We start from the raw sequence: 15,986 nt of genomic DNA on the forward strand, positions 1-15,986 counted from the left end.
CAGGGATGAGGGACTTCAGTTACGTGGAGAGACTGGAGATGCTGGGATTGTTCTCCTTAGAACAGAAAAGATTGAGGGGAGATTTGATAGAGGTGTTCAAAATCATGAGGGGTCTAGACAGAGTAAAACTGTTGCCATTGGCAGAAGGGTCAAGAACCAGACGACACAGATTTAAGGGAATTAGAAGTACCTGAAGGAAACAAATCTGCGGGGAACGGGCAGGGGAGTGGGTCTAGCTGAAGTGCTCTTGCAGAGAGCCGGCATGGGCTCGACAGGCCAAATGGCCTCCTACTGTGCTGTTACGATTCTATGATTCTAATTCGCTTGGCAAGTACCATCCATTGAGCTTCATTTTAACAATGCACGCAAGCGACTAGCTTAGGGTCGTGCTTGTGGACTGAATGGAGGACCTCTCTGTCCTCGGCCTCCTACATTGTTCCAATGAAGCTTGACGAAAAGCATCTCATGTTTCGGTAAGGCACTTAACAACCTTCCGGACTCAACATAGAGTTCAAAAATTTTAGATCAGAACGACTACTCCCATTTTTTTCCCGGAGAGCAGGTGCTGGTAATGATTCTGCTGTTGCCCTTTACATCTCCTCTACACCCATCTTTTGTTTCTTTATTTATGCTATTTCCACCTCCTTTTGCCTTGCACCATCATCCCTTTTGTCATTTAATGACTCCTGCCTTTCACCCTATCACAGACCTATCCCCTTTTGTTCTTTCCTCCACTCCCCCTGCACTTGCTTAAAACCGGTTACATCGGTAACACTTTCCAGTTCTGATGAAAGATCACCGACCTGAAACGTTAACTGTTTCTCTCCACAGATGCTGCCTGACCTGCTGAGTATTTCCAGCATTTTCTATTTATATTTCAGATTTCCAGCATCTGCAGTATTTTGCCTTCCTTCAAAAATGTTAGCCTAAACTAATTCACTCAGATCAACAGCAACTAGCTATGAAGTGTCTATTCAACAATATTCACACTATGCATACAAGTGAGCGTATGACTGTGTCTTCCCTAGATTATAGGGAAAAAAATTAGCCAAGTTAAATGGGACTTCCTCAAAGGGTATTTGTAGACAACTGAGTTCAGCGATACCATCACCTTTTCTTTTTTAGCTTACAGGAATCTTCAGTGGGCACCATTGGCATGGTTTCCTTCCCTGATGTTCTTTCCCCAAAAGATGCAGCATGACTGCCCATTTCTGCATTAGTTTCCTTCACAATTGAGCCGTCTGCCTCAACTACTGAAATCAAACTAGCCATTCCAGTTAATGAGTGATGAGTATAAAGTCTCTCAACACAGGAAATGTGCTATTCTAAAGTTTCACACTCGCTGGTTTCACTTCTGAATGATTATTGTTTGTATTTAGGAGAATGGTGCACAATTGAGGGAGAACACAAATTATAAGACAGAAATTGTGAATCCAAATTCTCTTGAATAAAGACTTAATTTCCTTTTAAGTTAGTTAGCTAAATTAAGATTCAAGTATCTGAGGATGTTCGAAGGAACAGTTCTAGTGCAAGGTTTGTCTCATGCATTATCCGTGAAGTTATATAATAGGTCATTTGAACAAAGCTAATATTTGCTAAATGAAATGTTATCTCGTATTTTTTCCCCTTTGCCCCCAAGTACTTGTGGTAAATGCAGTGAGTGCTACCTTCGGGAATCTGACCAATCAATAACTTAACATACACAAAATAACAAACAAGTCCATATTAGACTTCAGTGAATTCAACTCCCCACTGTACAGGGAAGCAAGCACCCAACAAGAATTATTGAAGAGAATGGAGAAGCTGGCTTGCAGTTCCAAACCTATTCTAATCTTCCAAATCACAGTAGCCCCCATGACCTTAAGATTTGTTGTTTGCTCCATATTCTATTAAGCTTTTCATTTAATACATCCATTTGCTGTAATCCTTATATTCTGACTCTAAACAGGAAAGGCTAGATTCAGTAATTGTTTGGTAAAGGAGCATTGGTTTCCCAATAACTGGGGAACCATTCTCTTCGATCATACAACAACCTTAAACTACAGGGTGATGGGAGGTGTCAAGGGAACAAATCACCTGGAAACTTTTTTCCGCCATGCAAATAAAATCAAATCAAAATAAGCTTTTCTTTTCACTACTTTGTATATACCTGGTGATAATCATCTAACTATAATAAATTTGAAACAAGAATATGGGATTACCACTGTCAGATGAGGAGTAGGGAACATACCCTGTGCATCTCATAGGACTTCTATTAGTTTAAAATTTTGGATAAATGTACCATACCCCAGGTTGGCTCCAGCACCAGAAATATGCAGTTCCCGATAAAAGCTGGCCAAGTTGCAGAGAAGTCAGTTACCTCATCCTCATAATTTGATTTATAATTTTGAAGAAGCCTGATCAACATCACTGTCATTGAGAACTCTGTGAAGATTCCCTTAAATCTTTGCACTGGCCAATTTATTAAGCTCTTTCTTTATACTACACAATGTAATCCTGCAACAAGCAATGTTGCCAAAGTGATCTGCCTGAATCCTTAAGCTTTGGACAAGAAAATGATATGTACATCTCCAGTTACATCAGGTTACAGTTCCCCAAGTATGTGCTCCTTTTGGAGTGCTGGTTAGGGCAGTCTACAAGTCCAGTGTTTTTCAGGACTTTGGGGCATTTTTCCATGTGTGCCTCAACAGGGAATAGTGGGAGAGTATGGGCTCCAGGAGTCTTTGTTCCCCAGCATGACATAGTTGGACTGGGTGATCACTTAGATTCCCTGCTGAACTGTTACCTCCAACCCCAACTTTTTTACTTGTTCTCTACCTTACGCATTACATTGTGTGTCTGGTGTATCTTTTTCGTATACTATAGCCCTACATGCTTTGTGGATTTGGCATAAAGTTGGGCATTAATTTCCCAGTGATCCAGCACTGGAGGTCCCCAATCACCAGCCTTTTGGGGCACTCAACATAGAAAGCACTTTATTTTTAAAGATAGGCTTCAGTGTTCAGGCATAATTCAGATGTCTATAGGTTAACCCATTCTGTACTTTTTCATCCAAGCTCCTGTGATCTACCGATTAACAGTATTGTGATGCTATGTATGCACATTGCAGAGTTCAGTTCTCTCGTGCCTAATGTTATAACATTTCAAAGTGTTCTGCTGTTTTTAAACACTCAGAAGCAATCCAGCTCCATGCACATTAAGTGCCTCTTCAATTGTATTTTTCATTATTATATGTAACCAACAACAAAAACACAATGGCCTTGAAATTACAGTGTCTGCAATGGCGTATATAATCCTTCTGAAAGGCCCCGCAACTACCAGGTTTCCTCATGTCTGAAAAGCTGGAACTTGTGATCTGTCAAGGTACGCCTTGACAGATCATACGAACAGAAAGTATAATCAGTTTTGCTAGTGCAGAGTTGGGCTATTTGCCCAACAGCAGCCCAGCAATTGTCCATGAAATTCTTAAGGCTAGTAAAAGCATAGAAACATAGAAGGTAGGAGGAGTAGGCCATTCGGCCCTTTGAGCCTGTTCTGCCATTTAATGAGATCATGGCTGATCATCCAAATTCAGTACCCTGTCCCTGCTTTCTCCCTATATCCCTTGATCCCTTTAGCCTTAAGAAATATTTCTAACTCCTTCTTGAATATATTTAATGAATTGGCCTCAACTACCTTGTGAGGTAGCGAATTCCACAGGTTCACCACACTCTGGGTGAAGAAATTCCTCCTCATCTCGGTCCTAAATGACTTACCCCTTATCCTTAGACTGTGACCCCTGGTTCTGGACACCCCCGCCATCGGGAACATCCTTCCTGCATCTAGTCTGTCTAGTCCTGTTAGAATTTTCTAAGTTTCAATGAGATCCCCTCTCATTCTTCTAAACTCTAGCAAATACAAAACCAATCGACCCAAACTCTCTTCATACGTCATTCCTGCCATCCCAGGTATCAGTCTGGTGAATCTTCGCTGCACTCCCTCCATGGCAAGAACATCCTTCCTCAGATAAGGTGACCAAAACTGCACACAATACTCAAGGTGTGGTCTCACCAAGGCCCTGTACAACTGCAGCAAGACATCCTTGCTCCTGTACTCGAATCCTCTCGCTATGAAGGCCAACATACCATTTGCCTTCTTAACCGCCTGCTGCACCTGCATGCTTACCTTCAGCGACTGGTGCACAAGGATACCCAGGTCTCGTTGCACTTCCCCTTTTCCCAATCTATTGCCGTTCAGATAATAATCTGTCTTCCTGTTGTTGCCACCAAAGTGGATAACCTCGCATTTATCCACATTATACTGCATCTGCCATATCACCTAACCTGTCGAAATCATACTGGAACTGGAGTTTCTCTGCATCCTCTTCACAGCACACACGCCCACCCAGCTTTGTGTCATCTACAAACTTGGAGATATTACATCTAGTTCCCTCGTCTAGATCATTAATATATAGTGAATAGCTGGGGTCCTAGCACCGATCCCTGCGGTACCCCACTAGTCACTGCCTGCCACTCGGGAAAAGAACTGTTTATTCCAACTCTTTGCTTCCTGACTGCCAACCAGTTCTCTATCCAAGTCAGTACCTTACCCCCAATCCCATGTGCTTTAACTTTGCACGCCAAGCTCTTTTGCGGGACCTTATCGAAAGCCTTCTGAAAGTCCAAATACACCACATCCACTGGTTCTCCTTTATCTATTCTACCAGTTACATCCTCAAAAAATTCCAGTAGATTAGTCAAGCATGATTTACCTTTTGTAAATCCATGTTGACTTTGTCCGATCCGGTCACCGTTTTCCAAGTGCTCTGCTATTACATCTTTTATAATGGACTCTAGCATTTTCCCCAATACTGATGTCAGGCTTACCGGTCTATAATTCCCCATTTTCTCTGTACCACCATTTTTTAATAGTGGGGTTACATTAACTACCCTTCCAATCCATGGGATCTGTTCCAGAGTCTATAGAATTTTGGAAGATGACCAGCAATGCATCTACTATTTCTAGGGCCACTTCCTTAAGTACCCTAGGATGTAGATTATCAGGCCCTGGGGGTTTATCGGCTTTTAATCCCGTTAATTTCCCTAACACTATTTCCCTACAAATACTGATTTCATTCAATTCCTCCCTCTCATTAGACCCTATGTTCCCCGAAATCGCTGGAAGGTTATTTGTGTCCTCTTTTGTGAAGACAGAACCAAAGTATGTATTTAATTAGTCAGCCATTTCTTTGTTCTCCATTATAAATTCCCGATTCTCCCAGCAAGGGACCTACGTTTGACTTCACCAATCTTTTTCTCTTCACATATCTATAGAAGAAGCTTTGAGTCAGTTTTTATGTTCCCTGCAAGCTTACTCTCATATTCTATTTCCCCCCTCTTAATTAATCCCTTTGTCCTCCTTTGCTGAATCAACTGCTCCCAATCCTCAGTTTTGCTGCTTTTTCTGGCCAATTTATATGTCCTCTCCTTGCATCTTATGCTATCCCAAATTTCCCTTGTTAGCCACAGTTGTCACCTTTTTTGTTTTATTTTTTATGCCAAACAGGGATGAACAAATTATGCTGTTCATCCATGCGATCTTTAAATGTTTGCCATTGCCTATCCACCGTCAACCCTTGAAGTAACGTTCCCCAATCCATCCTAGCCAACTCGCGCCTCATACCATCGTAGTTTCCTTTATTTAAATTCAGGACCCTAGTCTCGGAGTCAACTACTTCACTCTCCATCCTAATGAAGAATTCTATCATATTATGATCGCTCCTCCGCAAGGGGCCTCGCACAACAAGATTGCTAATTAATCCTTTCTCATTACATAATACCCAGTCTAAGATGGCGTGATCTCTAGTTGGTTCCTCGACATATTGGTCCAGGAAACCATCCCGTATACACTCTAGGAATTCCTCCTCCACAGTATTGTTACTAATTTGGTTAGCCCAATCTATATGTAGATTAAAATCACCCATGATAACTGCTGTGCCCTTATTGCACACGGCTCTAATTTCCCGTTTAATGCCATCCCCAACCTCAGCATTACTGTTTGGGGGTCTGTATACAACTCCTATTAACGTTTTCTGCCCATTGGTATTTCTCAGCTCTACCCATACAGATTCCACATCTTCAGGGCTAATATCCTTCCTTACTATTGTGTTAATCTCCTCTTTTACCAGCAATGCTACCCCACCTCCTTTTCCTTTTCCTTTTTGCCTGTCCTTCCTGAATATTGAATACCCCTGGATGTTGAATTCCCAGCCTTGGTCACCCTGGAGCCATGTCTCCGTAATTCCAATTACATCATATCCGTTTACATCTATTTGTGCAGCTAATTCGTCCACCTTATTACAAATGCTCCTCGCATTAAGACACAAAGCCTTCAGGCTTGTTTTTTTTTTTTTTTTTAAAAACACTTAGTCCTTTTAGAATTATTTACTGTAGCCCTGTTTGATTTACACCCTTGATTTCTCAGCCTTCCACTTTTGCTTTTCTCCTTCCTGTCTTTTGTTTCTATCCTTGCTTCACTTTCCTCTGTCTCCCTGCACAGGTTCCCAACCCCCTGCCATTTTAGTTTAAACCCTCCCCAACAGCACTAGCAAACACTCCCCCTAGGACATCGATCCCGGTCCCTCCCAGGTGCAAACCGTCCAGTTTGTAGTTGTCCCACCTCCCCCAGAACCGGTTCCAATGTCCCAGGAATTTGAATCCCTCCCCCTTGCACCATTCCTCTAGCCACATATTCATCTGAAATATCCTTCTATTTCTACACTGACTAGCACGCGGCAGTGGTAGCAATCCTGAGATTACTACCTTTGAGGTCCTCCTAACTCCCTATATTCAGCTTTTAGGACCTCATCCTGTTTTTTTACCTATATCGTTGGTACCTATATGCACCACAACTGGTTGTTCACCCTTCCCCTCCAGAATGCCATGCAGCCGCTCAGAGACATCCTTGACCCTTGCACCAGGGAGGCAACATACCATTCTGGAGTTTTGTTTGCAGCCGCAGAAACGCCTATCTATTCCCCTTACAATAGAATCCCTTATCACTATAGCTCTCCCACTCTTTTTCCTCCCGTCCTGTGCAGCAGAACCACCCATGGTGCCAGTAAGTTGGCTGCTGCTGCCTGCCCCCGATAAGCCATCTCCCTCAACAATATCCAAAGTGGTAGATCTGTTTGAGGGGGATGGCCACAGGGGGACCCCGACACTACCTGCCTGCGCCTACTACTCTGCCTGGTGGTCACCCATTCCCTTCCTGCCTGTGCAGCCTTTACCTGCAGTGTGACCAACTCCCTAAACGTGCTATCCACGATGTCCTCAGCATCGCGAATGCTCCAGTATGTATCCATTCACAGCTCCAGCGCCGCAATGTGGTCTGTCAGTAGCTGCAGCTGGATACACTTCCCGCACACATGGTTGTCAGGGACACCGGAAGTGTCCCTGATTTCCCACATAGCGCAAGAGGAGCATGTGGGAGGAGCATAGGGCCTGCTTTCATCAGTGTAAGGGTTATTATAAATAAAACATTTAAAAATAAAAATGATGCACAAACACTTAAAATTAGTTTATACAAATAATGGCCTGGATTAAAATGTTTTAAAAAAAAAATTAATTAAATTTTTTATTGTATTTGGTGTTATGAAAGGACTTTTAATACAATTTGAAAATCAGAACATTTATATTTATTAGAATTGTGTAAATTGTTTTAGTTATTTGGGGATTCCATTGCATGTCATTAGGGGATTCCATTCGGAACTGACTGCAATGGACTCCTCCTTTGAGATTGGAGGACCTGGCCCACTTGATCTCAAGGACGCTTCTGAACCGCCTGCGTCCCTGGAACGCGTGGGCCTTTACGCAGGCCTGAGACCAGAACACTCCGCCGTCTGGGAGCCTGGAGGCAAGTTTGGAAATGTTTCGTAGGTTGGAGGCGTACTCCGGAGGGCCACTGACCTCAATTTGAGTAGCCCATAGAATTCAAAGGTTAGAATGAGACATCAGGGCACTGCTGTTTCAATTATACAACTCACAATTCAAGCTGGCTGGACAGATGCAGAGCAGGCAAAGTCAAATAGTGACCTCATCATACAGTCACGCTCAATTTATTTGTGGTTGGGTTAGGAAAAATCAGACAACTGTCAGGAACAGTTTATACTGCCCTAATATTGCCTCATTACTGCTCTGCAGCCTCTAAGTTTTCAAAAATGCTTTTGTAGCTGCATCAAATGTAGACTATTAATAGTAGCATATTACTAACAGCACTTATAAAGCTGTAAATTATTCCTATTGTATATGAGCTTTTTGTTCAGAACTTTTGGAAACTGACCCCAAAGTGTTGTTGTTCACAGACACACAATGGTGAAGATAATATCAAACAATCATCTCAGCATAAGTGTTACTTTGGGCACATGTGGTCAACTTCCAATGGCTACACTGGAACCAGTTCACATCCCTATCTACGCAGTACTTTTTCCAGAAAATCAACACCACCACTTCAGACCGGCATGTTTTCCTTTGAGGAATTAATCATGTCAATCACAAGGTTTTCTTCAGGTTGGAAACTGCATGCTTAGGTTTAACAGTTTTCTATTGAAGTCACATACTTGCCAACATCTGATGTCCCAAAACTAGGCACTATTGTGACTGGAGAGCTGAGAAGGGGAGATGGAGATGAAGATGACAACAAGGCAAGGAGAAACCTGGATAGGGAAACTAAGAAGATATTGAGCACACAAACCAAAAGTTAAGGTGCAGCAGGGTGAAACTGGGACAGCTTTCCTACCATCTTACCAAAAATAAGAAAATGTAGCTGGCAAGGTTAAATTCAGTAAATATATATTTCAATTTGCAGATCCAGATTTCACTTCATACTCTATTTTCACTTTTAGCTTTCCAAGGAAAAAATTTAACCAACTAAACAAAGTGCTGGACGTGCTATTGTGGAGTTTTGTATTAACAAAAGCTGCAGTTTGAATCTAAAATTACCAGTGTTATGTTTTAAGAAACTGAAATTGAGCGCTCTTACCTGATTTAACTCTCTCATATTCTGTTGGACTGTGTGCATTTCCTATATATGGGCTGAAAGGTTGGCTGCTAAAGAGGTTCTCACACTGCAGACTGTAACAGAGTTTCTCCAGAAATCTCAATACAAACGAGACACTATTTACAGATGGAAGCTTCACAGTGTGCTTCTCTCCATCAAATAAGGCTACAAAGGGAAAAAGAAGTTGAGTGCTTGCAAGGATTAGTGCAAAACATTTTAGCACATACCAATAGTGAAATGAGGTAAATGAAATATGAATTAACAACAGCTTGTATTTATATAGCGTCTTTAGCGTAGTAAAACGTCCCAAGGCACTTCACAGGAGCATTAGAAGACAAAAAATTTGACACCGAGCCACATCGGAAAAATTAGGGCAGATTGGTCAAAGAGATAGGTTTTAAGGAGCATCTTAAAGGAGGAGGGGGGGGTTTAGGCAGGGAATTTCAGAGCTTAGGGCCTCGGCAACAGAAGGCACGACCACTAATGGCTGAGCGATTATAATCAGGGACAGAAAGACAGACTTGCATTTCTATAGTGCCTTTCACGACCACCTGACGCCTCAAAACGCTTTACAGCCAAGTACTTTTGAAGTGGAGTCACTGTTGTAATGTGGGAAACGCGGCAGCCAATTTGCACACAGTAAGGTCCCACAAACAGCAATGTGATAATGACCAGATAATCTGTTTTTGTTATGTTGGCTGAGCGATAAGTATTGCCCAGGATACCGGGGATAACTCCCCTGCTCTTCTGCGAAATAGTGCCATGGGATCTTTTAGGTCCACCTGAGAGCGCAGACGGGGCCTCGGTTTAACATCTCATCTGAAAGACGGCACCTCTGACAGTGCAGCACTCCCTCAGCACTGCACTGGATGCTCAAGAGGGCAGAATTAGAGGAGCACAGATATCTCAGGGGGTTGTGGGGCTGGAGCAGACTACAGAGATGGGGAGAGGCGAGATCATGGAGGGATTTGAAAACAAGGCTGAGAATTTTGAAATCGAGGTGTTGCTTAACCGTGAGCCAATGTAGGTCAGCGAGCAGAGGAGTGATGGGTGAACGGGACTTGTTGCGAGTTAGCACAGCCGAGTTTTGGATGACCTGAAGTTTACGTAGGGTAGAGCGTGGGAGGCCAGCCAGGAGTGCACTGGAATAGTCAAGTCTAGAGGTAACAAAGGCACGAATGAGGGTTTCAGCAGTGGATGAGCTGAGGCAAAGGTGGAGATGGACGATGTTACGGAGGTGGAAATAGGCGGTCTTAGTTATGCTGTGGATATGTGGTTGGAAGCTCATTTCAGGGTCAAATATGACACCAAGGTTGCGAACAGTGTGGTTCAGCCTCAGACAGATGTTAGGGAGAGGGAATGGAGTTTGTGGCAGGGACCGAAAACAATGGCTTTGGTCTTCCCAATATTTAATTGGATTTAATTTAATTAAGTACAGAACTGCAAAAAAACTACTTCATTTTATGTAAGGTCCCTGCAGAGTCTCAGATTTTAATTTTTTTTGAATATCCTTGTGGAAGTTTCAAAATTATATGCGACAGCTAACAAAAGTAGCATGTGATGTGACATTAGAGTTACATTTCACAAATTTGGATAGAAAAATAATGTAGAACTCCAGCAGATAATATTGAATAAAATAAATGCCAATTTAAATACTGGGAGAGAAGATCTGCTGAAGTGCTTTTGATCCCATTTGGAACTTGAGATACAGAAAAATGAAAGTCTTCATCCTAAAGTATACATCCACAAAATGTAGTCCTGCAAGAGTTATATTTTAAATGACAACTTGCACTTGTATAGTGCCTTTAACATAGCAACGTCCTGAGCAGCTTAAAGTCGAGGTGGGATTTTAAAATGTTTCTATACACTAACTAGCCATCCAATCATAACTTCCATCGGACTAGAACAGTAGGGAGTATAAGGAGCTAAAGCAGAGCAATTCAGTTCAGCAGCCTGAGGTTGAAGATAGTAGCTTCAATGGGAGGCTATAAATCGCAAAGTAACATTTAAAAATTTTTTTTTTAATTTTTTTAAAACTTGAACACTGGTGGTCTGGGGATGAATACTTGTGGATATGGCCACTGTAGGGCTTTACATTGAAGTAAATATGCCTTCAATTTTCCCTCATTAACAGGTAAGCAAGTCATTCCTGTTTCAAACAATGAACACACGCATTTTCCAATGTTCCAATTTCCTTTTAATCAGCTTTTCTCTCTTTCTTAAAAGGCTATTTACATCCATTTTCTCCCAGGCTAATTTTTTTTCCCCCACAAAGAACTTCATTTTTTTTTTTAACTCCGTCTCTTTCATCTACTGAACTCTCCACTTCCCATTTAAGAACCTGTCATACATCGTGTCACTTTCAACTAACCTCAAGTTCAGTTAGGCTGAAAGGGAAAGTCTGCCAAACCTGTTAGATGTGAATTTAAAGTGGGTTCCAGTACATTAGAAAGCAAATAGAGGAGGAAGGATTCCCAAGATAACAAGTTGTGACTTTGAGGGTGAAATAAACAATTTCAGGAAAACACATGTATAGATAAAGACAAGAGAGACTTCAGGTGGGTTAAGATGTAGGTTTAGTGTAGCATCGAACTCAAAAGACTTCTGCTCAGCCTCAACTTTTGCTACAGGCTCAGGAAGATGACAACAATGCAAAAAATCATTTCAGAATGTAATTAACAGATATGTGCACATCTATAATCTAAAGGCAATAAATTACTCAAAAAACCAGTTCAAGCTTGTGCCATAACAGGAACTATTTTAGTTTCGCTTTGTGAAAATTATTCTTGTTTGTTGAAACCCATAATAAACATGTATCATTCATTGTTGCCAAACCATCATCCATGATAAGATAAATGTATGTTGCAGATACAGTATTAACATTTTATCTGATCTGCTAAACCTTTTAGTTGAATAAAAAGTGGAAGTCTCAGTGATGGCAACATATTGATTTGTAAAATTAATTCAGTGAGCCTTCATTCCAACATTTAGTTTTGGTTTGGTCAAAAAGAATACACATTAACACATTTATTATAAACAAGCATTAAGAATCACCATTCCTATAAAACATTTCAAAGCATACCAATAAGGGCTATCAACAGCAAGTTAACTTAATGACCTCAGGCAAAAAGAACATGCATAAATATTGCACAGAAGTATAATCAGTACATAACAAATTAAGTACAGAATTTAAGCAGAGATTTTCTTCTACAGTCTTGTAATTTAGTTACCCCCTTAAAGGATTACTCCTGACTGCCTGTGGAGAATCTACGCATCTTGCCCCTAATTAAACTGAGTCAGCCAATTTTGCCAAATGTATTGCTGATTATCAGTTAGCAGTTTATACGCTTGTCACATGCCTACCAAGCCTAGAGTGATCAGCAACATTTGGCATTCCTTGCCTAGCTACTTATACTAAAAGTCACTGACTTGTAACTTTAGCAACTTACAACTGCTTCTACCGTGGGAATGCTGGAGAGTAGGTGCAAGATATGGTACGTCAGACTGTTACTTTCAGTAGAATCAAGTCCGCAAAGTATACCTATAAAAATTATTTTTTTTGACTACATTTCAAAAATACTTCATTGGCTGCAAAGTGTTTTGAGCTCATGAAAGGAGCTACATAAACGCAAGTTCTCTTTCTTTATAACAGAAATGTCTTGGGGAAGTTGTCGGATTTTTAAAAAATACAAGCAATCTGTAGCATTCCTTTAATAAAATCATATTTAAACAGACTGTGAATGACAAAGCTTTCTTTAACAAAATCTCTAAATAAATGTAATGAAAGGTACATTCAGCAGTTTTCTCTCTCACCTGTTATTGCCTCTCCTCCATGATGTCCAGACTTCAGAAATGAGAAGACTGTTTTAGCTTGATAGGCACAATCAACACAGCCCTGTACAGCCTGCTGAAGCACTGTCGGCACAGGACCAGGCCCAAAGTGATCTGGAAGCTGCTGAACTTTTTTTTTATTCAAATGTGGTCCACAGTTTCCATGTTTGTTAACGTAGACACAAACTGTAACAAAACAGCTGCTATTAAATATTAATACTTCAGCTTAATCTAGTCAACAAATTATATTAACTTGAAGCACACACTGCATAATAGCTACAAGTTTAAACTTGTATCCTCAATGTTTTATTTGGTTAATTTCTGTGCTTACCAAGGTAAGGGATGTTGGTGCTAAGGAATGGAAAAGTTTTTGACACTCAGCATCAACACTGCACTGAGAGCTCACAGGTTAGGTGCTGTGGAGCCAGATGCAGAGCAAAACTCCCTGTACTCTGCTCCAACAGAACAGCAATCCTGATCAGTACATTTTTTTCACACTTTCCATCCTCTTGGTTTTTCTGATTAAGATTGTCCGTTTAGTGCCAAATTATGGAGAGTTCTGTGATGCAGCAAATCAACTCATTAGAAATGAGGATGAAGCATTTCACATGGGATCCATAAAACCAGTAGTGAGAAAGGATTTCCATCCCAGCAGTCTGGGATAAATTCAAATCTGGGTTTCAAGTGAAAGACAGTGTGCTAATTCACGACATCACCAAATTCCCTAAACTCCAAACTTGAAGTGCAATACTACAATCAATGGCTTGTGTCAGATATTTGACTACTCTAGCCTAAGCACCTTAGCCAGTTATGTGCAGTTTTAAATCAATGCCACTCCATTACTCTGCAACATTTAATAAACTACACTGAAAGTGATAGAAATAAAATATGAGTCAGTGAGTTTTCATAGTTGAACAACTGAAAAATTTGTGATCACTTTCACTGTATACAAAGATACCATGCATAAGAGTCATCCTCAAAAATGAGGAAGAATGATGGATTAATGCACTAATCCGCAGTTTTATTTAACAGCAATAATAAACTCTTAGAAATCTGATGAGTAAGAATTAAGCATAAATTAAGACATGGTTACTCTTCAAAAAATGCAATTCATGTTCAATATACTTAGACCATGTGTATCAAAGTATTAAATAATGATACTTGGACTCACCTGGTCCAAATATTTCTTTAAAATTCACAAAATAAGTAAAACAGTAAATCAATCAAAGAAAATAAAAATTTCTACCACTTAGTTCTAGCTTTGTGGGGTTCAATTCAAGCAACTTAATTACATTTCAATTATTAAACATTAATCAAATCATGTGTTGTTATGCACCATTCAACTTTATAAAATTAACTTCATTTGGATCACAACTATTTCTGTTAATTCAAAAGAGTAAGTAGCTATCTTTTGTTGCAGTTCAATTTACAGGAAACTTTCGATTTACCGGCACCTAAATAACCAGAAATCTCGGTTAACCGGCAAAATTCAGGAGTAGGTTCAGGTAACTTATTACTTGCCTTCCTCCATCTGTTGCTGTGCAAGGGTGTGGCTGCAGCTGTTGCTAAGCTACAGAGACGCTTGCAACTTGTGGCCATTGTTCTGAACAAGCAACAAGTTTGTTGCTTTATACGGAGCTCTCAGCTCCGTATCTTTTACTATAGCTTTCGGTTATCCGGAATTTTTGATGAACCGGCACCACGTCGGTCCCATCCATGCCGGATTTTTAAAAAAAAGTTTCCTGTATAATAATTAGGCATTAACATTTCTCTGAGTACTTAATGAACTGGCACTCAGGATGCGCTCCAGTTTCACATGGCTACAGCAAAATTGATCAAGTGTTCAGAAGATGTTCATCATTAATATAGGACTCAGAGTGCTACAATTCGGCTTTCGCTTGTCTGTACAACCACAACCATGCAATATTTTAATGGTGAATTCATAAAAACCTTTGTTCATATTTGCTTCATATTTCATAGAGATGAGCAGAGGCGGTTTACCTGTGGACATTACTGATGGAGTTGTGTTGGGAATGCTAGCAGCATCTTGAGGTCCCTGGGCACTGCTAACATCAGGCTCAGGGGTTGTTGTGGTCGGTGAGGGAGGGTGTGAACTCTGTACTGTTCGAGACTTTCTCTGAAATGTAAAAAAATGTATTATGCAAATTTCCACGAACTACGTGTAAAGTATTGCAAAAGGGCTTATTTTTGTTGATACTTCAATAATGCTGACTCTCAAATAAAATGTGACTGTACATTTTATCTTTGAAAATTTGCCGAAGCAAATCATGGAGAAATTTCACTCTCCCCGTTTCAATTATTACGATTAACAACTTGCATCTATTTTGTTGAATGACGCAAGTACAGAATAATCACATGGGTTTCAGTAGAAACTGAAGCAAAGGCTAGGTGTTAGACCATGAAAGAAAGGGTAACCCAAGAACAAATCAACTCTTACTAGTACTCTACACATTTTAGCAGTTACTTCTAGAGCAATAGTCATATGACTGGAAGTAAGTTACCCAGGGAACGGTGTATGGAGAAAAGGAAAGTGAACTTTATTAAGTAAACTCAAACAGCACAATAATTACATCCACCAAATTTTCTAAAGATGGAACTTAAGGCTGAGTAATAGAGAATAATGCCAGCTTTCAAAAGCAAAATTAGACAATTAGCACAATACATTGGCCCGGAATTTGTGATAGGAATGACGATGAGGCTATCAGCGCTTACTGTTATTATGGAGTAAACTGAACAGCAACATCTGGCGTCTGTACATGCGCAGTAAATCGCGTTAATCTGGAAGTTGCTGTCCGAGATACCCTGCTCCTCCATGAGCTTCACTACACCAGTACCTCGCTGAGAGATTCGGCATTAAAATATATGAAGGGCGTGAAGGTAATTACTGCCAAACTGCCACGGCACTGAAAATTTACTTTTACAAGTGTGGAGTCTCATTCCTTCAGAATGTAATTATTGTTGGAGATTTAAACAAGAATTAAAACTTTTTTTTAAAAACTTTTTCTTTGTCTCTGATCTCTCTCAATCCCATCTTTCTTTCTCTCTCTTTATTTCGCTTTCTGTGCATGATTTTACACTGAATTAAATATTCAAATTTA

General features: G+C 40.5%; 1 protein-coding gene across 7 annotated transcripts in view; it reads right to left on the minus strand.

Annotated features, from left to right (window-relative positions):
• Positions 1–15,986, minus strand: part of LOC147107372 (polycomb protein SCMH1) — a 204,608-nt gene that overhangs the window by 29,471 nt on the left and 159,151 nt on the right. For all 7 annotated transcript variants that reach the window (XM_086006331.1, XM_086006330.1, XM_086006329.1 and 4 more), the window contains 3 exons: positions 14,869–15,004; positions 12,850–13,053; positions 9,019–9,201 (listed from right to left, as the gene is read on the minus strand). In XM_086006331.1, coding sequence (XP_085862457.1) covers positions 9,019–9,201; positions 12,850–13,053; positions 14,869–15,004 — 523 coding nt within the window. The remainder of the gene's footprint in view (positions 1–9,018; positions 9,202–12,849; positions 13,054–14,868; positions 15,005–15,986) is intronic.

The sequence above is a fragment of the Somniosus microcephalus genome, chromosome 14 (assembly GCF_052327205.1).
Source record: "Somniosus microcephalus isolate GS21.2 chromosome 14, FLI_Smic_1.0, whole genome shotgun sequence".
Lineage (NCBI taxonomy): Eukaryota > Metazoa > Chordata > Chondrichthyes > Squaliformes > Somniosidae > Somniosus > Somniosus microcephalus.